Source organism: Crinia signifera, chromosome 4 (assembly GCF_055691185.1).
Source record: "Crinia signifera chromosome 4, ASM5569118v1, whole genome shotgun sequence".
Classification (NCBI taxonomy): domain Eukaryota; kingdom Metazoa; phylum Chordata; class Amphibia; order Anura; family Myobatrachidae; genus Crinia; species Crinia signifera.
Window position 1 is genome coordinate 308,855,302 of NC_139220.1, and position 22,979 is coordinate 308,878,280.

The 22,979-nt window shown below is 46.5% G+C and overlaps 1 protein-coding gene across 1 annotated transcript in view; it reads left to right on the top strand.

Moving 5' to 3' along the window:
• LOC146075795 (venom factor-like) overlaps positions 1–19,982 on the top strand; it is a 116,271-nt gene extending 96,289 nt beyond the window's left edge. Inside the window, exons 30-41 of the mRNA XM_083185394.1 lie at positions 3,167–3,325; positions 3,820–3,879; positions 5,541–5,631; positions 6,526–6,577; positions 8,620–8,707; positions 9,995–10,084; positions 11,971–12,076; positions 15,281–15,370; positions 15,833–15,916; positions 17,184–17,267; positions 18,927–19,062; positions 19,798–19,982. Of these exons, the coding sequence (XP_083041520.1) occupies positions 3,167–3,325; positions 3,820–3,879; positions 5,541–5,631; positions 6,526–6,577; positions 8,620–8,707; positions 9,995–10,084; positions 11,971–12,076; positions 15,281–15,370; positions 15,833–15,916; positions 17,184–17,267; positions 18,927–19,062; positions 19,798–19,939 (1,182 nt within the window). The 3' untranslated portion in view covers positions 19,940–19,982. The remainder of the gene's footprint in view (positions 1–3,166; positions 3,326–3,819; positions 3,880–5,540; positions 5,632–6,525; positions 6,578–8,619; positions 8,708–9,994; positions 10,085–11,970; positions 12,077–15,280; positions 15,371–15,832; positions 15,917–17,183; positions 17,268–18,926; positions 19,063–19,797) is intronic.
• Positions 19,983–22,979: the final 2,997 nt, after the last annotated feature.

Below are 22,979 nucleotides of genomic sequence, written 5' to 3' on the forward strand. Positions count from 1 at the left end.
GGATTGTGGGAGGAAACCGGAGTACCCGGAGTAAACCCACGCAAGCACGGGGAGAATATACAAACTCCGCACAGTTAGAGCCATGGTGGGGATCGAACCCATGACCTCAGCGCTGTGAGCCAGTAATGCTAACCATTACACCGTCCGTGCTGCCCTATATAGTATGTGGCCAAATGTTATAGCCTCTGAGGACAGCGGTAATGCGGGATGCTGGCCCGAAACTCAGGTTTTTTTTAAGTTTTGCCTTGTAAATGATTGCCGCTTTAACAGAAACCTCTGAGTTCAGCTGGTATCTCGCACACCTGGCACACTACTACATTTGCCCGATAAAGTGGATGGAGATAAATTATCGTACAATCTGCTGCTAACTGCCAGGTTACAGGCTGGGTTTGAAAAAAGAAAAAAAAATTGGGTAATGAATATTGCTCATGCTTCACTGACGTATAGAGGGTCAGAGTTATGGCTAGATTAAACGGTACTCTTTACCTAGCACAGTGCCCACGATTTTGATCGTGGTCATCGCAGGTAAAAAAATCGCGGCCATCGCGGGCATTGAATGCACTAAAAAATCGGGTGCGATGCTACCGACGCGATGCCCGCGATTTCCCATAGGGAATGTCTCAATTGACCCGATTTTCCTGTTCAATGCCTCAATTGACCCGATTTTTCCATAGGAAACAATGTTAAATGGCCCACAGAGGCCAAATAGCCACCCTGAAGTGTGAAATGGCCCCCACAATTGTTAACGCCACCCCACGATCAACGTGAACCCGAAGCATGGCGAGCGCAGCGAGCCCGCGAGGGGAGGCGGGACGCGTCCTACGACCTTTTCATACCCCCACTATCCACGTCGGCGTTGAGTTGAGAATAGAATAGTGTGGCGAGCGCAGCGAGCCACCGAGCCCGAAGCGTGGCGAGCGCAGCGAGCCCCGCGCGGGGACGCGGATACCTTCACAGGTAAACGCGTCCCTTCGCGGACTTCACAGGTATCCGCGTCCCCTCGCGGGGCTCACTGCGCTCGCCACGCTTTCTATTCTCAACTCCACGCCGACGTGGATAGTGGGGGTATGAAAAGGTCGTAGGACGCGTACCGCTGCCCCTCGTGGGCTCGCTGCGCTCGCCATGCTTCGGGTTGACGTTGATCGTGGGGTGGCGTTAACAGTTGGGGGGGCCATTTCACACTTCAGGGTGCCTATTTGGCCTCTGTGGGCCATTTAACATTGTTTCCTATGGAAAAATCGGGTCAATTGAGGCATTGAACAGGAAAATTTAGACATTTAACATTGTTCCCTATGGGAAATCGCGGGCATCGCGTCGGTCGCATCGCACCCGATTTTTTAGTGCATTCAATGCCCGCGATGGCCGCCCTTCTAGGTAAAGAGTACCGATTAAACAATTAGTTTTTTATTTCAATATAAAAAATAATAATAAAAATAACATGTACAGTGTGTATAAATGGCAGCATACAAATACACAATAAAAGCCTTGAGTAATATGAGCTGCAATTTGAAGATGAATACCACAACTCAATCAGACTGGGTCAGGGAAAATGAAGAAAAGCAATTATTGTTCCGGTCTAATATCCAGCTCAGGGGATGTCCAGGCAGACATATCCGTGAATGCTCAGCTGTATAATAGGCAAGGTGTTGACAATGTAGTTCTAAGTGGAAAAAGCAATCCCTCGCTGTATGTAAGCAGATGGTACCTGGTAGAGTCCCCACTAAAGTGTCGGTCCGGTTGGATTGAACAAAGTCCTGGATGTTTCAAACGGTATGCGGTCATTTGGTCTACAGCATGATGGTCGACAGTCATTAGGTCGACACCATTAGGTGGACATGGGAAAAGGTCGACATGGGTCTAGGTCGGCATAGGAAAAGGTCGACATGGTTCTAGGTCGAAAGGTCATTAGTTTGACAGTTCATTAGTTCGACATTGTCTAGGTCGACAGTCAAAAGGTCGACATGGGGTTTTTCACTGTTTTTCGAGCCGACATATGCCGACAGGCGGTATTTCATGCCCTACCTTCCACTAGGGTGTGGCGGGAGAATAAAATAGTGTGCAGAGCGCAGCGAGGCACCATGCCCGACGCATCGTGAGTGCAGCGAGCGATGCAGGGATGAGGTGCACTTTAAACTGTGTCCATGACGACTGTGTTGACAGGTAAAAAAACTGTGAAAAACCCCATGTTGACCTTTTGACTGTCGACCTAAACATTGTCGAACTAATGACCTGTCAAACTAACGACCTGTCGAACTAATGACCTTTCGACCTAGAACCGTGTCGACCTTTTCCCATGTCGACCTAGACCCATGTTGACCTAATGGTGTCGACCTAATGACTGTCGACCATCATGCTCCCAACCCATTTCGAACAGGTTCCTGGGTGTGGAAGGATAAAGTAGCATGCTTGGTCAAGGCAAAAGGTGGCAGGCCCAGCGCGTTTCAACGTTGAAGTGCCCACGTCTTCTTCAGGAGCAGAATCAGAATGGGTTTGAAAAATGACAGTTAGGGGCTAGTTAGGTGGTACATTATGTCCATCTACTTTATCTCTCTGCAAAGCTTAGTACATAGATCCAATGGTCTTTGTTAATCAAAATAGCTCAAGATAATCCTGAGTTCCTCGCTGACAAAATCACGGACTTTAGCAAAGATTTTTAATAGCATTCCAAAAGCCAAATCTTATGCTGTGTACACATGGGGTAATATGATTGCTGGGGATATATTGCTAGCAATATATCCCCAGCAATCATATTGCTCAGTGTCTCCTTTTCATCAGCGATGAAAAGGAGACACTGCTACGGGGCGGAGGGGGAGCGCAGCAGCAGCAGACACTGCTGCTGTCACTTTGATGGGAGGAGGGAGGGAGCAGCGGCACGGGGCTGGGGAGATCCACGCTGATCTCCCCGGCGCTGACCTCCCGGCACATGCATGCTCCTGCGACCAGCGACCATTAGGCACTCTAAATCACTGGCAATATGGTCGCTCAGCGACCATATTCCCAGCGATTTTACATGAAATTGCACCCGTGTGCACTCACCTTAAGGTAATAAAAAATCTCAGTACACCCTACAGTATGTAATGTTTACATAAAGCATAATAGTAGTAGTAATAACAATAATAATAAACCGTGGTAAAACCTATAAATTGGCTACATTTTTCTGTTCTAGGCTACTATCATGGTGTTCCAGGCTCTTGCCCAGTATCAGATAGATGTCCCACCTGTCAAAGATTTGAATATGGATGTCTCCTTTAAGCTCCCTGGGAGATCACAAGGTACAACTCTTCGCATCAATCTTCAAAATGCCTTGTTGGCACGCTCGGACCAGGTGAGAAATATTTATCTGTTTTATTTATTACTAATTATATAGCACACACATATTCTGCAGCGCTTTACAGAGAATAGTTGAACATTCACATCAGTCCCTGACAATCTATGGAATATAGATTGTCAGGGACTGATGTGAATGTTCAAATATTCTTCCACATGTACATGCGCACATTCATTCTAGTGTTAATTTATTGGAAGCCAACTGACCTACCAGAATATTTTTGGATTGTGGGAGGAAATGGAGTACCCAGAGGAAACCAACGCAAGCATGGGCAGAATATACAAACTCCGCACAGTTAGAGCCATGGTGGGAATCGAACCCATGACCTCAGTGCTGTGAGGCTGTAATGCTAACCGTTACACCGTCCATGTGGCCAATTGTTGTGTATGGGTGGGAAAATTTCTGCAATTTACTCACAGAGGAGAATGTGACACTGGGAACTTGTTGGAAATGTTGTCATGGTTTAACTGGAGCAATGTGTCTCTTTACAGACTAAGATAAATCAAGACTTTGTGGTCACTGCAAAGGGGAAGGGACAAGGCACATTGAGGGTAAGTTTAGTTTAAAGTTTATAACCAACTTATCTACGTGTTTTTGTTTTATAAATTGCATACTGTTGATATAATGGATAAGAAGCAAAATAAAAAGAAGTAGATCCTATGGTAAATCCCAGCACAAGTCCCGGCAGGTGGACTAAACCTGGCAACTACACCACAAGAGTAAAGTCTGCATAAAAACCCATGAAATTGTGTTGCACGCAGGAAAAATAAAAACATTGATTCTGCAGTTTCCACAAAGTGAGTTTTTTTTTGTGCATGAGTTTCGAATTTTTGCTGTATGAAAAAGGCTTTGAATAGCAGTTACCGTGCCACAGGCAGGTCCGCCATCAGGGGGGTACCATGGGGACAACAGTCCCAGGCCCTACTGCTCTGAACACAGGGGAGGGCATGGGTAGCTCTCCCAGAAATAGCCATCAGCGCCTTATGTTGACTGGCCGCTGGAGCCCACTCCCCGTCGCTCAGACAGCCACACAATATAGAGTGGAGACAGACACTAGAGGTGTTCCTGCACCTTTATCTTCTGACAGGAGTAGGGAGCGCCGAGCACCCAGCACTTTGCAGAAATGCAGATTCCAGGAACGCTGGTGTGCAGTGCGCGCCCCCGGGCAACGAGCAAGTAACTCCTTCTGGACAATGAGCAAGAAACTCTCAATGGGAAATGAGCAAGAAACTCCCCCTGGCAATTTGCATGTTTTACCCCATGGCAAGGAGCAATAAATTCCCCCTGGCAATGGGCATGTAATTCCCCCTGGGCAGCGAGCATGTAACTCCCTCTGGGCAACGAGCAAGAAACTCCCCCTCAGTAATGAGCAAGAAACTCCCCCGGGCAACAAGCAGGAAAGTCCCCCTGGTCAATGAGCACGTATCTCTTCCTGGCAATATGCATGTATTCCCCTATGACAACTAAAATGCAAAAATCTCCCTGGCAATGAGCATTTAATCACCCTCGCGGCAAGGAGCATTATTGCCTATTACATATTAAGTGGTGTGTTACTTAATATGTAATAGGCATTACGTTGTGTTGTATAATATGTAATGGGCATTACAATATGTGGCTTAATATGTAGTAGGCATTATGGTGTGTGGCATAATATGTAATGGGCATTGGAGTGTGTGGCATAATATGTAATGGGCATTGCTTAGTGTGACAATATGTAATGGGCATTATGGTGTGTGGCATAATGTTTGGGCATTACAGTGCGATGCTGCATGTACGCCGTACCAACTTGTGCACCCCTTCTTGCTGTCATTTAGTGTTTTTTTGCTGAAAATCAAATTGATGGCACCATATGTGAGCCGCTGAATATGGGGGTGCAGCCAAAATATCGAAATCAAATATTTTGTGTAACAATAGTTGGGGTGAAGGCTGACTATTTTGTCAGGCCCGGCCACAAGGATTTCTGCCGGCTATGAGTCATAATAACAACGCAGGTTAATTGAATACGCCCCAAAATGTCCAAAATAACATAATTATTTATAGTTTTAATAATATATTTCTAGTTTTTATTATTCCAAACAAAATACAAAAATTGGATGTTTGTTTACAGTACATCTTGTAGAAAGTTTAAACACGCAGACACCCCAGTTTATTTTCTGCTTACTATGCACGACTAATAATTATTAATCATTGATAATTAACTTCTTTTCCCCAGGTGTCAACTGTGTATTACGCCATTGAGACAGAGAAGGAGAAGAAATGTAATAACTTTGATCTCTCTGTGACAATTAAAGATGAACCTAATGGTGAGTAGATGTCCAGCATCATCTGCAGTGGCGTAACTAAAGGGCCGCAGCCCCGCGGTGGCGGGGAGGCGCCGGGGGTCTGCGGGCGCTGTTGTTTCTTCGCCAGCTCCCCACTGCTTGTGGGGAGCTGGGGGGTCCGTGCAGCACGGGGGTACCTGTGGTCAGGGACTCGGGAGAGCCTGGAGGTCCCTGCGGTGCTGATTATGAGTTGCCGGGGTCCCTGCAGCGAAGTGGAAATACTGCGCTACCGCCGTGCTGTGGCGCGGGAAGTGCTTCTAACTTTGAAAACACTGGCCGCGGCCGCACACTGATTGGCTGAGATTCAGCCAATCAGCATGCGCCCAGTGTTTTCAGAGTCAGAAGTGCTTCCCGCGCCGCCGCACGGTGGTAGCGCAGTATTTCCAATTCGCTGCAGGGACCCTTGCAACTCATAATCAGCACCGCAGGGACCTCCCGAGTCCCTGACCACAGGTACCCCCGTGCCGCAAAATTTTCTGTTACGCCACTGATCATCTGGTGTCTGTGGCTATCACATCTGTGATATCTAAAGCAATAACCATAAGACGCAGTGTTTTTGGATCACTTATGCTATCTGTACAGCACATTGCATATGTATTGTTTGGGTTGTATATCTTGTTTTTAACCTTCAGCCTTTAATGTGAATTCACTTCCTGAAGAAGGGGTACCAACGGTCATTATACCGACACCCATTGAGCAAAAGTCAAAATACCGACATTTATTGTGCCAACATGTTCAATTTACCGACATAGTCAAAATACCAACATTTGATATGCTGACATGTCAACATGCAGGAAATGAGACTGTAACAGACCCACAGTACAGTACTGTACATCGGATTTATTCCGATCTCTAATGTACATCTTTCCTACACAGCCAATGGTCCAGAAGGCACCAAATCAACGGTATCCATAAAAATCTGCACCAGGTAAGTCATACTATTTACTAGTTAAGCTAAATTCTATTATTACTACCCAGTGTATAATTGAGTACATTTAATATAATCAATGAAATATAATATTCAGCTAAATACTGGTACTAGGAGATCTGCTGTCCTGGGGATATGGGCCTGCGATAAGTACCGCTGGTGCACATTGGAGGAAGTTAATCAAGTTGGACCTAGCTTTTGCCCTGAAGCCCTTCGCTGACTTTCCTCTGCCCTAACAGAATGGGAGAGCGCTACTGCGCATACTCCAAGATGGTTCCTCCAGGGATGCTTCATTCTCCAACCAAGATGGCTGCCTGTTAGTACCGCACATGCATGGCACCATCTTGTTACTGTGTAGAGTAACATAGGCCCTTATTCTGATCGGTGCGGCCGGATCCGAATATGCGGCCAGCACCTTGCATCCTAAACCCCGCCTTCCATACGGATCGCCAACTCCGTCCGTACGCGGTAAGAAGCTGTCGGAACGGACCGCACGTGTATTTCTCATGAATACACCTCCTCCATCTCAGGGAACCTCCCCCATCATTCGATGGTCGCAGACCATCGAATGCAGGACCGAGTGGCCAGGCAGCTCCCGCAACCTCAGACCACACGGACATTTTTCCGTGCAAAAGCAGGGATCTGGGCGGGCAGCTGACATCCGGCAATGTCATATGTCCGCCCCCTACACGTGCGTCACGGCCGCATTACCATACATACGCCCAGCGTTTACATGGGAACGCCCATGAAACGCGGGGTGTAAACATATGGTAATGAGCCCAAACAGCCCTTCACGCCCCTCTCCACCCCCTGTTCGTAGTGTACACATTTCATGCGGAATGTGGCCGTGCATCCAGCTCGCACATGCGCAGACACAAAACATCGGCGGCACGAACGCACGCGGATATTACCGCACCAACCAGAATAAGGGCCATAGTGAGAGACAGATGTCTTCCATTAGGAAGTTCAACCCCTCTACATTCCCTGCTTCATGCCTTTGCTATTGCAACCACAGTGGGCAAGGCTGTACCTACAACACTCAAAATAGGGGTTATATTTACTAATGGTCGATTTTGATCAGTGTTTCAGATGTCGACCATTGCAATGTCAACCTTTTGCTCATGTCGGCCTTTTGTCAACATTGACCATGCGCATGTCTAACTTTTGGTATGTAACTATTGTCTGTCAATCATAGGCGTGCGCAGCACATTTTATTAGGGGGTGCACCGTCAAAGGTACCACATATTGGGCATGTATAACACCGCCCATTGGGTGTGTCTAACAGCGCCAATCAGGCGTGTCTACCATCATCTATTGGTACTTGCTACAATATAAAACGTCCCTCAGGATAATAATACATGCAAATAAAGTAAAAAACATATATGGGTGATATGTAGTGATATGACAATGGTCTGGTACAAGTAACAATGCAAAACACACATGATTGATTGATTGATGGGCTCTTCTTTCAATGGAATACAATTCTGAAAAGCAAAAGTCTTTGGTAAAAGGTATTGTTGGTAGGGAGGTTTTCATAAGGGTGGGCACAGCATTAGGGGGTGCCTGTGCACCCATAAGACTCAATGTGCGCACACCTATGCTGTCAATGTAGACATTGTCAACCTATCATCCGGATCCCTGCAGAAGATGCCTATCACACTAAAGGTTGACATTACAAGCCCTAGAGCAAGGACCCTGACATCAAATCAAGTTTTCTGTTGTCTAGTAAACATCACATCAAAAACATTTCATGGGAATCCATTGATGGTTACCAGTGGCGGATCCAGGGGTGAGGCTGCAGCACAGTTCAAAATTCAAATCAGGGAGCCTCACCAATTGCCAGTAAGTTTATTTGGAGTGGCAGTTGGTTTGGCTCCCCTGTATGAATTGTGACCTGTGCTGCAGCTCCTCCTCTGGAGCCACCAATGATGGTTACTATGTGTACATAGGCATAAGCCGTATGTGGCACACATAAACTGAGCTGCAGACACCACTTCTTTAATATTTTCCTTTGTTTTACAAACCTGTAACTTTTCTTGTAGATTCCTTAAAACTCAGGATGCCACCATGTCCATTATGGATATTTCAATGATGACCGGATTTGCTCCAGATATTAATGAGCTAAATAAGGTGAGTTCCAAGGCCAGGAAACCACTGTATGACAGCATAAATGGATATGATGGTCTCATCAAATGGACTAAATAATAACCAGCACAGCTGCCTGCTTTACCATAAGGCAGCATTAGGTAGCTGCCTAGGGGTCTCCAGAATCTGCGGGGGCTACTCTGAGTCTCACTATTATAACATTAAGGATGACATACTTGTTAAAGTGAAGGCAATTGGCAGGTGTTGAATGTCTAAATCACCACCTCCACACTTTCATCTGAGGTTCTGCATCTTGGTGTGTGGGTGGCGGTGGAAGGAGTCAGCCGATGTTTTGCCTCTTGTGCTGAAAATCCTTGCACCGGCCATGATGACCAGCTCCACAATTCTCTCACAAACCAGTCTAATCTGCTCCTTTTAAATTGTCCAAAGAGTTGTCTAGCCATATTGAGAGACATACAGATATAGGGTTCATGTAGAGACAATGGTTATTCTGGATTACAAATTGACACCGCTATGACAAGATTCTTACTTCCCCATGTAGTTGGTTTGTTACCATTGACATATTCTAGTTGGCCACATGTAGGCAAACTTAGTAGCTTGTAACTGTCCAACTTTGGAGATTTTTGTGGCATCTTATCAAAAAAATCATACTGTTGATGGACATATTGATAAAAATCATTAAACCACTATATTGTACAGTATTACATCTCATAAATATTATTTAGTTAATTAACATATTCTGCAAGGATGATATTTGTTCTCTATAGAAAAGCACAGTTTAGATCTGGCAAATCGAAACTATGGCCCTCCAGCTGTTTTGAAACTACAAGTCCCATCATGCCTTGCCACAGTTTTGCTATTAGGGAATGCTAAGGCATGCTGGGATGTGTAGTTTCAGAACAGCCAGAGGGCCGCAGTTTGGACGTGTCTGGTTTAGATCCTTTTGGCGTAATACAGAACTAATCTGCCTTGCTTAAAATTAAATTTCACCTGATCTGTTGATTCAGAATTTCCTTTGATGAGCAGTGTGACGCGTTTAGTTCTTTCTTCAGGGAAAGTTACACCTGCAAAAGAGTATTTGCCAAGATATTTTAATAAATTGTGCTTATCCATGCTATGAATATATATATATATATATATATATATATATATATATATATAACTCCTATTGAGTCTGTCATTTAATATTGCTGATACGGCTGCATACCCACTGCTTGTGAATATATTGTCCCTACATCGGGGAATTGAAGGCACCGGAGCAGTTAGTGATATTTTTTTGTAATTTAAAATGAGATTTCCCTCTATCTACAGCTTAAAAACAGAGTGGACAGATACTTCTCCAACTACGAGATCAACAAAGGAGAAAATGACAAAAGCACATTAATTCTGTACCTGGACAAGGTGAGATTACTTTCATTAAGAAATTACTATTCCCTGTATAATTCAGTTATTATTGAATGTTTTTCTCTAAATATTGTGGACTTAGAGAGATGGAGATGCATATAACTATGTACAGATATAACTTTGCTCATCTATCCTGCCTATGGCCATCTGATTCAAATTCTATCCGCACTGCAGTGTGTCACAGCGTGTTGTAGCGTTGCACAAAGTGTTAAGTGTGGCGTATTGCATTGCCGTTGAGTGTAATGCTTACTTTCATCCACCAGATGTCGCTTTTAAAAATCACCATTGCTCATGCATGAGGTCTCCAATGAAATACAGTACAGTATACAATATAGTCCAAGAACTACTTTAGTTCACCGTATGTCAATGCTGTAATGTGCAGTATTATTTACAGATTATCACTAGGCTACAGTATTGCTGAGTACAAATCATGTATACCAAGCTTAGCTCCGCAGGGGTGGGCATACATTTCACCACCAAGACCCTGGGTAACAATGAGCTACTACGTAGCATGATTACAAAATGGCGGCTGGCAAAGACTATCAGGTCTTACGGAGTTGAGCTCGGCATACCTTTCCCCTCAGACTCCTTGGAGCTGAATGAACAATTACATAGCAAATTTACAAAATGGTGGCGGGCCGAGACTACTACTAGACTTACAGCATTTGCATTTAATATAGTTTTTAATATAAGAATATTGCGTACTTCATAGGAACGCATGAAGGGCGATGTCTGCCTGGGACGAGCGGTTGATGTCACATGACATGGCGGCTTATGTCACATGACATCAGGGCCCGCCCCCTTTTCAGTGAACAGTGGCTGAGAAGTCAGTTTTCACTAACTTTTATTTCAGAAGGGGAGAGAAATCATTTGTGGTTGGCGACTATCAAATTAATTTGCTTCCCTTTGGCCGCATGCAAGGGGAAGTGTTCTCCACGTTATCGAGGGGATGTGGGCGGTGCTGGCAGTGTGGGTGGGGGGTTTGGCAGGGCAGCGTTTACCCGCTCGCTAAGCAGCGAAAGAAAGCTGCTTAGCAAGCAGATCTGAATCAGGTCCATTGTGACAGACCCCTAGCACAGCCCCAAGTGTCTTCGGCATTTACCAGCCGCTGGTGGCCCATTTGCCTCTTGCTACGGTACATTGTGGTGCACTACGAGGTCAACTAGTGATGTAGCATCCAATGTGGGCTGAGAGTGGCAAAGCATAGAGTTTAAAATACTGGGGGCAGGAGCACAGCTATGAAGAGTCAACATGCATACAATAGAACGCATTTGGTGAGAAACCGTGCTTCCTGAAGTGGGCCATTTTGCCGCCGTTTTTTACAATTGGAAAGGGTATTAAAACAAAGTCAGGAGAAATGGAGTCTATTCAAGTCTGAGGAAGGGGATACAGTCCCCGAAACGCGTTGTTTGGACAGACTTTCTCGGATGCACGAGAACTTTGTGGATTTGGACCTCTCAAGCTACTGCGGTATTGCCGAGCAATTTCTGGCTTGCACCACTTTTGCTTTTTGAGCATAAACCCACCGCAGTTTACCAGCAGGGTGAGAAAAAAACATCTTTTACCTGAAAGTGTTTGATCCACTCTTGTAAAAGGCATCACATGTACTGTATGTTTTTTTATATGTTTTTAATGTTTGATTTTATTTTCATCATATGTCACTTTACCTATATTAGTGGAGCGATCGCCACCTAGCTGCGAAGCAGTGTAATCACATGCTTTCAGCATAGTACGCCTTAGTGCGCTATAACGGGACTATCCTCATGGCGGGACAAGGAAGCCACGATGATGGACCAACAGGATTAGATGAGCGTGGCTATATCTGTAATTTGTGTTTTAGGTCTATGTACCAATCCTTGACTTTTATATCATTACGTCCTCAGGTATCCCACAAAGAGGAGGACTGTGTTAAGTTTAATCTCTACCAGTACTTTCAAGTTGGTCTTATCCAGCCTGCGTCTGTCACAGTGTATGACTATTACTCCCCAGGTAAGGGCTTACCCAGCCAGCGTCTGTACAGTGTATGACTATTACTCCCCAGGTAAGGGCTTATCCAGCCAGCGTCTGTCACAGTGTATGACTATTACTCCCCAGGTAAGGGCTTATCCAGCCAGCGTCTGTCACAGTGTATGACTATTACTCCCCAGGTAAGGGGTTACCCAGCCAGCGTCTGTCACTGTGTATGACTATTACTCCCCAGGTAAGGGTTTATTCAGCCAGCGTCTGTCACAGTGTATGACTATTACTCCCCAGGTAAGGGGTTACCCAGCCAGCGTCTGTCACTGTGTATGACTATTACTCCCCAGGTAAGGGCTTATTCAGCCAGCGTCTGTCACAGTGTATGACTATTACTCCCCAGGTAAGGGCTTTTCCAGCCAGCGTCTGTCACAGTGTATGACTATTACTCCCCAGGTAAGGGCTTATCCAGCCAGCGTCTGTCACAGTGTATGACTATTACTCCCCAGGTAAGGGCTTATACAGCCAGCGTCTGTCACAGTGTATGACTATTACTCCCCAGGTAAGGGCTTATACAGCCAGCGTCTGTCACAGTGTATGACTATTACTCCCCAGGTAAGGGCTTATCCAGCCAGCGTCTGTCACTGTGTATGACTATTACTCCCCAGGTAAGGGGTTACCCAGCCAGCGTCTGTCACAGTGTATGACTATTACTCCCCAGGTAAGGGGTTACCCAGCCAGCGTCTGTCACAGTGTATGACTATTACTCCCCAGGTAAGGGCTTATACAGCCAGCGTCTGTCACAGTGTATGACTATTACTCCCCAGGTAAGGGCTTATACAGCCAGCGTCTGTCACAGTGTATGACTATTACTCCCCAGGTGAGGGTTTATCTGTTTTATACATGTCCTGAGGCTTTCATTTAATGCACAGATATATATATAATGGAACTAGAGGTTTATCAGGCCCCAATGTTCTCTGCATTCCTTCCATCTTCCATGTGTTTTTTGTCTCAGATCCCCTGACCCCCTATTCAACCATAAAATTGTTGCTTCATTCTAATGAGACATCCATGAGTTTTAGCATAGCCCCCCCCCCCCAACTGGAGGCAGGTACTTATTATTAAGGCTTGTTTGAGGAGCCCAGAGGGCTGTCCTTGGCTGCTCTTAGCAGCAAGGGGATATCAATAATATGTGGTGAGGTCAGTGGCTGGTGATGTACTGACAAGTATCACAGACAGATTTCATGTGAATACCATCCCATATTTGCCCACCCCCTCTGCAAGCAGCACAGTAATGGGCAGTTATTATGGCCTTAAAGGCATACAGTCCTAAGATGATATTACATGACTCCATACAGCACACTGCCTCCATTCAAACTTCCTCAAATATCACACAGCTCACCTCACACTGCCTCCTCAAACCCCTTCTTGGGGTAACTTGCATAACACAGCCCCCTCCTCACAGATCACACTGCCATAACACAGCCCCCTCCTCACAGATCACACTACCATAACACAGCCCTCTCCTAATAGATCACACTGCCATAACACAGCCCCCTCCTCATAGATCACATTGCCATAACACAGCCCCCCTCCTAACAGATCACACTGTCATAACACAGCCCCCCTCCTCATAGATCACACTGCCATAACACAGCCCCCCTCCTCACAGATCACACTGCCATAACACAGCCCCCCTCCTCACAGATCACACTGCCATAACACAGCTCCCCTACTCACAGATCACACTGCCATAACACAGCCCCCCTCCTCACAGATCACACTACCATAACACAGCCCCTCTCCTAATAGATCACACTGCCATAACACAGCCCCCTCCTCATAGATCACATTGCCATAACACAGCCCCCCTCCTAACAGATCACACTGTCATAACACAGCCCCCCCTCCTCATAGATCACACTGCCATAACACAGCCCCCCTCCTCACAGATCACACTGCCATAACACAGCCCCCTCCTCACAGATCACACTGCCATAACACAGCCCCTCTCCTCACAGATCACACTGCCATAACACAGCCCCCCCTCCTCATAGATCACACTGCCATAACACAGCCCCCCTCCTCACAGATCACACTGCCATAACACAGCCCTCTCCTCACAGATCACACTGCCATAACACAGCCCCCCTCCTAACAGATCACACTGTCATAACACAGCCCCCCCTCCTCATAGATCACACTACCATAACACAGCTGCTCTCCTCACAGATCACACTGCCATAACACAGCTGCTCTCCTCACAGATCACACTGCCATAACACAGCCCCCCTCCTCACAGATCACACTGCATAACACAGCCCCCCTCCTCATAGATCACACTGCCATAACACAGCCCCCCTCCTCACAGATCACACTGCCATAACACAGCCCCCCTCCTCACAGATCACACTGCCATAACACAGCCCCTCTCCTCACAGATCACACTGCCATAACACAGCCCCCCTCCTCACAGATCACACTGCCATAACACAGCCCCTCTCCTCACAGATCACACTGCCATAACACAGCCCCTCTCCTCACAGATCACACTGCCATAACACAGCCCCCTCCTCACAGATCACACTGCCATAACACCCCCCCTCCTCATACATCACACTTGATAACACCCCCCCTCCTCATAAATCACACTGCATAACACCCCCCCCCCCTTCCTCATAAATCACACTGCATAACACAGCCCCCCTCCTCATAGATCACACTGCATAACATAGCACCCTCCTCACAGATCGCACTGCCTCCGCACAGACTCCCCTCGTAGACCACACTGCTTCCAGATCACACTGCCAGAACATTGCTAACCTTCTCAAAGATCACACAGCCCCCCTCCTCACACATCACACTGCCTGCACACAGCCCTCCTCACAGATCACACTGCCTCCACACAGCCCTCCTCCTCACAGATCGCACTGCCTCCACACAGACCCCCATCGCAGACCACACTGCTTCCATACAGCCCTCCTACTCGCACATCACACTGCCCCCACACAGCGCCCCTCCTCACAGGTCACACAGGTTGTAGGAAAGGGGGTTTGTCCGGTCACCTGATCCCTCTTCATTTGCCTTTGGTCTCCAATACAAATAATATGACTATTAAGAAACTAGCGTAAGGGGAGCATTCAATCCCCTCCAACAATATTCCCAGCTATCGGGACGGACCGACAGTCATCACCCGGGATTGAAGACCCCCTAAGTATTTTTTTTTCCTTTTGACAGAAAACCGCTGCACTAAATTCTACCACGTGGATGAGGACAGTAAGCTACTGGGTCGGATCTGCCAGGGAGAGCTGTGCCGCTGTGCTGAAGGTAACATACAGGGTAGAATATTGCTCTGGGCATCTAACTGTAAATGTACATTATATAGTCCAGAAGTTCTAATGATGTGTTTACATTTACACAGTACTTATTTGATACATAATTATAATTACAAATATATTGGAAAACGTGCTGCAAAACGCTGTCAATTAAAGCACCGAACCTACGGACTGTGCTTTACACAGACAGAGCTAGTGCATAGGAGGAACAAATAATCACCATGCACTCATTATACCATTCACTGCCCCCTGTTAATACTGCATATACCTGTACTTACTACATAAAGCAGCATAAGTACAGTATGTACAGGCTTGGGTAGCATTGGGAAGCCAGGGATATGTTATGAATGGGGTTCCATAAAGAGACCTCAGACAGGAATTTCTGTCTAATTAAATACCAAGTACTTAGCCAAAACTTACCTCCATACTGATGACTTTATCTCTCGTGTTGCAGAGAATTGTTTTATGCAGCAGCAATTACAGAATATTAATGCCAATAAACGATTTGAAAAAGCGTGTGACGTGTCCGTGGACTATGGTAAGATCATGATTATATGGTATAATATATAATATATTATATAATGTAACAGCCGGAAACCAGCCGTTCCCTCTCAGGGGCAAATTTACTAAAGCTTCTGACAATTAAAAAGAGGGGCTTTTGCCCATAGCAACCAATGAGATTCCATCTATCATTTTCTTGGAAGCAGTAGAGAAATGATAGCTAGAATTGAATTAGTTGCTATGGGCAACATCCCCACTTTATACTTTTAAAAGCTTTAGGGGTATTCAGTCTGGGATTCCGACTGTCGGAACATCCCAACAGTCGGAATCCTGGGCCAGTTTTTGTTTCTTCCGACTGTAACTTGACAGCCGGAATTCAATGTTCCAGCTGTTGAGTGTCGGAAAGTCCGGGGATTGGGCAAAATGGCCGCGTATTGGTAAAATATTTCCCTTCGGTGATGGCAGCATTGAATAGGTGAGTACCGATATTTCCCATGTCTTGAAATATCGGCACAGATTGAATACCCCCTTGACATAGTAACTTAGTAGTTGAGGTTGAAAAAAAAAAAAAAAAGACATACAGGTGGAGCCCCTCTCATTTAGCCCCAACACTCGCCAGAATGTCCCCGCTGGCGAGCTCTGGCTGAGAGGGACTCCATCAGACTGGGAGGCACGGGCGTCTCACACGCACGTGCATCCCAGTCACTGGGCGGTTCGGCGGCGGAAAACCTGCCGGTCTCCGCTTCAGGGAGACTGGCAGGGTTAGGGGTGTGGGTGCGGGGGGGATGCGGCGACCGATGGCGGGAACCGACGGGGAGCTCCGTCGGAACGGGGCTCGCGAGCTCCCCCTTCCAATGGATGGCGGGACTTGGAGGCTGGTAAGGGCTGGCAATATTCTATTACTAACCCTCACAATAATGAGAGGGGCTCCCTTGTATGTTTATCAAGTTCAACCTTTATCCCTTAACGTTATACCAGGAGTCACTAGGTGCTCTAGAGAATCAGAAGTTTTTCACGAAAAAAATAAAATAAAATTAAGTAAATTGTGTTTAATGTCAACCTTATGTTTAATTAAGAGGTTAGGAACAGGATCCACTCCTGTTTATCCACATATTCTATGATGGCAAACCACAAGCACTTTTATTACATTGGCCATAAATAATTTGAGTTGTTCCTGAAACACCAACCCAAGGCACCTTTGCAAGGCCACCACACCCAGTTTGGGAGCCGCTGACCCTTGGCTGTGATCACCTTATAGTTATAAAAAGTTAATCTCATCTCAAGTGTTCTATTTCCCCCCACAGTCGTCAAGACCAAGCTCACTGCCATTGAGCACAAGGACAGCTATATTACCTATGTGATGAATATCGTTGAAGTCATTAAAGAAGGTAACTCAACCATAACACATGGTTCTCTGATTTCTTCTCATTCCCCTCTCTGGAACATGGGAACCATATGACATAGATGGAATATGACCTTGTGATGCTCCAGGCTATATGCTGGTTGGGCCACCTTCCAAGCTAAAATTATACAAAAAAATTCAAAAATGATCAGAAAATTAGTTGAGGGTAATCTGGGCCCCTAAGTGACACTCAGGGCTAGGCAGGAGCTTACCAAGATGGATTGGGCCGATTGAGCTAGATTCTGAGATCTAAGAAGCTGGGGTTGCTGTATTGATCTATCATAAATGACGCATATTATTGAGAGATGCAACTTGACAGAACTACCACCCGTGAAGCCTTTACATATATACTGAATATTTAGTAACTAGTCCCGCTCCCTACACCTGGAAGAACCTTGGGTTCCATTATCAGGAAGGCCGTCAGTTGGGTTATTGTCCCTCTCTAGTCCTGCTCTAGATGTTCTCTCTGCATAGGAATAGGAAGAGCAAGTACATACTGGCGTATGGGGAGAGGTCTGGTGAGTAACCATGGGCCACGTGGGTGGGACACAAGGATTCTGCTGAGCCAAACAAAGTACAGAAATGAGTCAAACAGGAAAACTATGACTGTACAGTAGAAGATCATGTAAGACAAGTACATGGTATATAAACATTTCTGAATAAAGTGGACAGGACAGTGAAATAATCCTCATGTTGGCAGAAACCTAGGGTTAAGTGACATTGTAGGGAGTAAGGAATACAAAATAGTCTAAGATGGAAATGCAAATAAGGGATTGGGGCCCTGCTACTGGGAGTTTACATTCTAAAGGTGAGCGGCAAAGAGGCAGAGGTGATACAGAAGTGATCGTGGATCAGGATGAAAGTTGGAAGGCTGTGATCAAGTACAGGGTCTTGAGAGCCCTACTGAAGTTTAGCATAGAGTTAGAGAATCTGACAGGGAGAGGTAGAGAGTTCCAGAGATAAGGAGCACAGCCAAAATATTGGAGGTAATCAGTAGACAGGAGATGTGGTGTGCATTATTATTTATTTATCATTATTATTTATTAACAGTTACTTATATAGCGTATACATATTCCGCAGCAGTTTACAGAGGATATTTGAACACTCACATCAGTCCCTGCCCCAGTGGAGCTTACAATCTATATTCCCTACCACATGTGCACGCACGCACAGACATTCTATAGTTAATTTTTGCTGGAAGCCAGTTGACCTACCAGTATATTTTAGGACTGTGGGAGTAAACCGGAGTACCCGGAGGAAACCCACGCAAGCACATGGAGAATATACAAACTCTGCACAGTTAGGGCCATGATGGGTATCAAACCCATGACCTCAGCGCTGTGAGGCAGTAATGCTAACATTACACCGTCCGTCTGCAATAATGGAATGGAAGTGTAAAGGGAGATAAGATCAGAGATGTAAATGGGAGAGGAGTGGGTTAGAGCTTAGGAAGTGAGTGTGAGGAGTTTGAATTGAATAGAGCCCGAAAGAGAGGGAAGATTTCATTTTATTTATCAATCCCCAAATCCCAGTATGAGACCTCTGTCAGCTGGAGGGAGTGTGGGCTTTTATCGTTCTTATTATGTTGTGTCTTCTGTACGGTTATGGAGATCCGCGGTCACACGTCACTGTTTCCCAATCCTAGGCACAGAACTGAATATTATGGGCCAGAACCGCAATTTTATCAGTCACAAAAAATGCCAAAAAGCCTTAGACTTGAAAGAAGGACGAGAATACCTGGTCTGGGGCGTGAGTAAAGATCTCTGGAACACGGGTCCTGAGTAAGTATCACTATTTATTTTAACATCTACGACCTTAGGGGCTCTCTGAATTTTTGCACTGCAGTAAAGAGAACATGTATATTTATATTGAACATACGTAGAAAAAAGCGGCACGCCCGTCACCTCGTGCAAATTCCACAGCTGCCCCTGAGTTCTAATACAGTATACACATATCCTACTGTGTATCCTACTGTGTATTGTCAGTATTATATTTGTAACTGACAGAGCAGAGTAACACATTCATCTCCCAAGTTACATCACCTTCTGCAGCCAGATCACAACGTCATACACATACTGCACGTCTCACATTCTCCATTATCTCGTCTTCTTATCTTCACCTGACCATTTATGTAGTCATCTAACCTATATAGGCAAGCTCCGCCCTACCTGGGGCTGCAGCAATCTAGAGACGATTCAGGTCAGAGAAATAAACCGTATCACCCAGCTGGCCAACTCTCACAGCCCCATGGGAACTGCCTGGGCGGTACCTCGCACCGAAGCTCCACCTTTATTCAGCTTAATCTGTAATTGATGTGAAAGTTGGGGGGGGGTTGTGTTTCTGGCTGCAAGGTACATTAGAAAAATGTGGGGGGAGGTACTCACCCTTCCCAGGACTGCTGGGGGACTACCCTAATAATCATGAGTTCCCTGCAGGATCTGGAGGAGGAGGACAATACGTAGTACAGTACAATAGTGTTTTACTTTCACTAATATTATTATCTTATCTTCCTACAGGTTTTCCTACATGATTACAAAGGACACGTGGATTGAGGTTTTTCCAGATAACAGGGAATGTCAGAAGCCTGAGAACAGAGACCGATGTGAGGAATTATTGAGCTTTGCAGAAGAGTTGGTGGACCGAGGTTGTGCCCAGTAAATCACCACAGTTTTTATATCTACAAGTCTGATTTTCTATAATAAAAAAAAATGATCCCTTCTCTATTGTTACCTTCTTTTTTTCAAACAATTATCAGCTGTATTCTATTGTATATAAAGCACGCACCTGGCAAGTGCTGAATCCAAACCTAAACCATGATTCTGGGTCACCCAGAGAGGTCAGGTAATACTGTTTCAACCACTGCTCGAGATAACAGAGAGAGTAAAGGGGTGCACACACGCAGGGCCGGAGCTACCACTAGGCAGCCTTAGGCAGCTGCCTAGGGCGCTGGCCACTAGAGGGCGCCCCTATACTGTCATCATAAAAATTAAGTATTTAAGTGGACTTATCGGGTCCTAGGAGAGCCTAGCACTTCCCCCCAGCACATTCAAATGCTGTTACCCTGGCCAGGCAGGTGCAGGTACTGCAGGAAATTGCTGGGCTCAGCTTCCAGCAGCAGCCAGCAGTCGTGATGCTTGTGTCTGTGTCCCTGCTCTTCAATCTGATCTGAAGTTCTGCTTCAGTGCTTCCTTCCTGCTGCTGCTCTTCACACAGAGATCGTCTTGTAGCTCCGCCCCCTCCAGCACAATCTCCTAGAGACCATGCCAGACATACACAAAAGGTAACTGTATGCATATGAGGGAGGTGTCTGGGTGCAGGGTTGGTTTGACATGTGTGTTGGGGAGAGTAGTGGGCTGGGGGACATGTGTGTTGGGGAAAGTGCAGGGCTGGGGGACATGTGTGTTGGGGAAAGCGCAGGGCTGGGGGGACATGTGTGTTGGGGAAAGCGCAGGGCTGGTGGACATGTGTGTTGGGGAAAGTGCAGGGCTGGGGGGACATGTGTGTTGGGGAAAGCGCAGGGCTGGGGGACATGTGTGTTGGGGAAAGCGCAGGGCTGGGGGGACATGTGTGTTGGGGAAAGTGCAGGGCTGGGGGGACATGTGTGTTGGGGAAAGCGCAGGGCTGGGGTGACATGTGTGTTGGGGAGAGTAGTGGGCTGGGGGACATGTGTGTTGGGGAAAGCGCAGGGCTGGGGGGACATGTGTGTTGGGGAAAGCGCAGGGCTGGTGGACATGTGTGTTGGGGAAAGTGCAGGGCTGGGGGACATGTGTGTTGGGGAAAGCGCAGGGCTGGGGGGACATGTGTGTTGGGGAAAGTGCAGGGCTGGGGGGACATGTGTGTTGGGGAAAGCGCAGGGCTGGGGGACATGTGTGTTGGGGAAAGCGCAGGGCTGGGGTGACATGTGTGTTGGGGAAAGCACAGGGCTGGGGGACATGTGTGTTGGGGAAAGCGCAGGGCTGGGGTGACATGTGTGTTGGGGAAAGCGCAGGGCTGGGGCACATGTGTGTTGGGGAAAGGGCAGGGCTGGGGGGACATGTGTGTTGGGGAAAGTAAGGGGGGGGGCGCAGTATTTGATGTTTTGCCTAGGGTGCCAAACCTCCTTGCACCGGCCCTGCACACACGGAGCGATTTTTGCTAGTGAGGGACTTTAACTAAGTGATTTTTGACTAAGATTGTAAGCTTGCAGCAGGGCCCTCCTACCTCCAAGTCTGCCTGTTGTTACCTAGTTTGTTTCATCTCTGTTTACAATTGTAAACTGCAACGGAATCTGCTGCGCAATATAAGAAACTGTAAATAAATAAATACAGATGGAGCCGGCCTCTTCATTGCAGGGGCTGTCGAAAGTATCGCCAGCCCCCGCCAGCGGCCGGCTCCCGCTAGGGGGCGCGCGCACGCATGAGACACTCGCATGCCCCGTGGCAACCGAGCTTCCCCCGGGTCCCCGTAGTAGCCGAAGTAGCCGGGTTGGGGTCTTCACAATAATAAAGTGTTTAAACCTGACTTTGTGGGGTATGTTTTATACAATGAGAGAGAAAATATATGCACAGTTAACTAGGTATTATACATCAGCCTGTCAGCATTCATAACATGTATATTTGTAATGCATAGGTATATAACAACTACTAATGAGGTTATTGAAACAAATTGAGCATTTGAGTTCATAAGACTGGCAGGGTGTCATCATCAACATCATCATCATCATCATCATCAACACAGGGTTTGGAAAACAGAACTAAAAGAGAACACAATAAGTGAATGAATAATCATATCAAAAACACATATAAAACACTAAGCACCATGATGGGTATGACCACTAAATAAAATATAACCTGCGCTGGAATGATATTTGGAGCTCCAAAAATATAAGTCCAAATCCACACGATGAAGACTCTGGTGCCGCTGGAGGTAGGAATCTGGAATGTATTATTCCCAATAGGTGAATCCTTACTAGTATTACAGCTTGTGCATCCAGGTAAGTGAGTGGATAAGGTCTGTAGCATCAATGTCCAATAAAGTAAGCAAGTGAGTATTCAGCAAAAGTCTTAGTTAGAGGGTCCTAAGGTCGCAACAGCCACTACCAACACGTTTCGCTGCCCACACTGGCAGATTTACAAGGTGCTTTTTTCTTTTTCCTGGAACAATCAAGTAGTTTCCTTACTATTTTTACTCAATTTTATAAATGGCTAGCAGAAGTATTGTCAGCACACAGAGTTACCGCCTGCATGGGTCGCGGCGTACTCCCCGCTGGTCACCTGGTATGGTCAGGGCGATAGGGAGCAGGGACACCCAGGAGGCAGGGTCCATTGTGCAGGAATCGGCGGCTGTGGTCGCCATTGTGGGGACACGCCGAGTGGGAGTAGGTCTGGCGTTGGGACTAGGCTGGTGGAGGTGTGCCTGGTTCTCTTAGGTGACTCCTGCATGAGGGCAGCCATATTGGAGACCAAGGTTGCTCCAATCACTCTCCAGGGTTTCTTACAGCCAATCCTGTCCATTGTGCCCTTCTAAAAGGGGGCTTGGCCTATGACTCCCTGTCAGTACTTCTAGTTTCCCTCTGTAGTAAGGTTCGCTGGATTTGCGCTCCTGCAGTTACCCTTGCCTAACCTGCTGTTCCTGTCCGGTGTTCCAGAGTGGTTCTGCCTTTTCCTGTTGTATCATCCAGGTTGTCACAGGCATAGGTTTGAATTGATGAGCACCCACG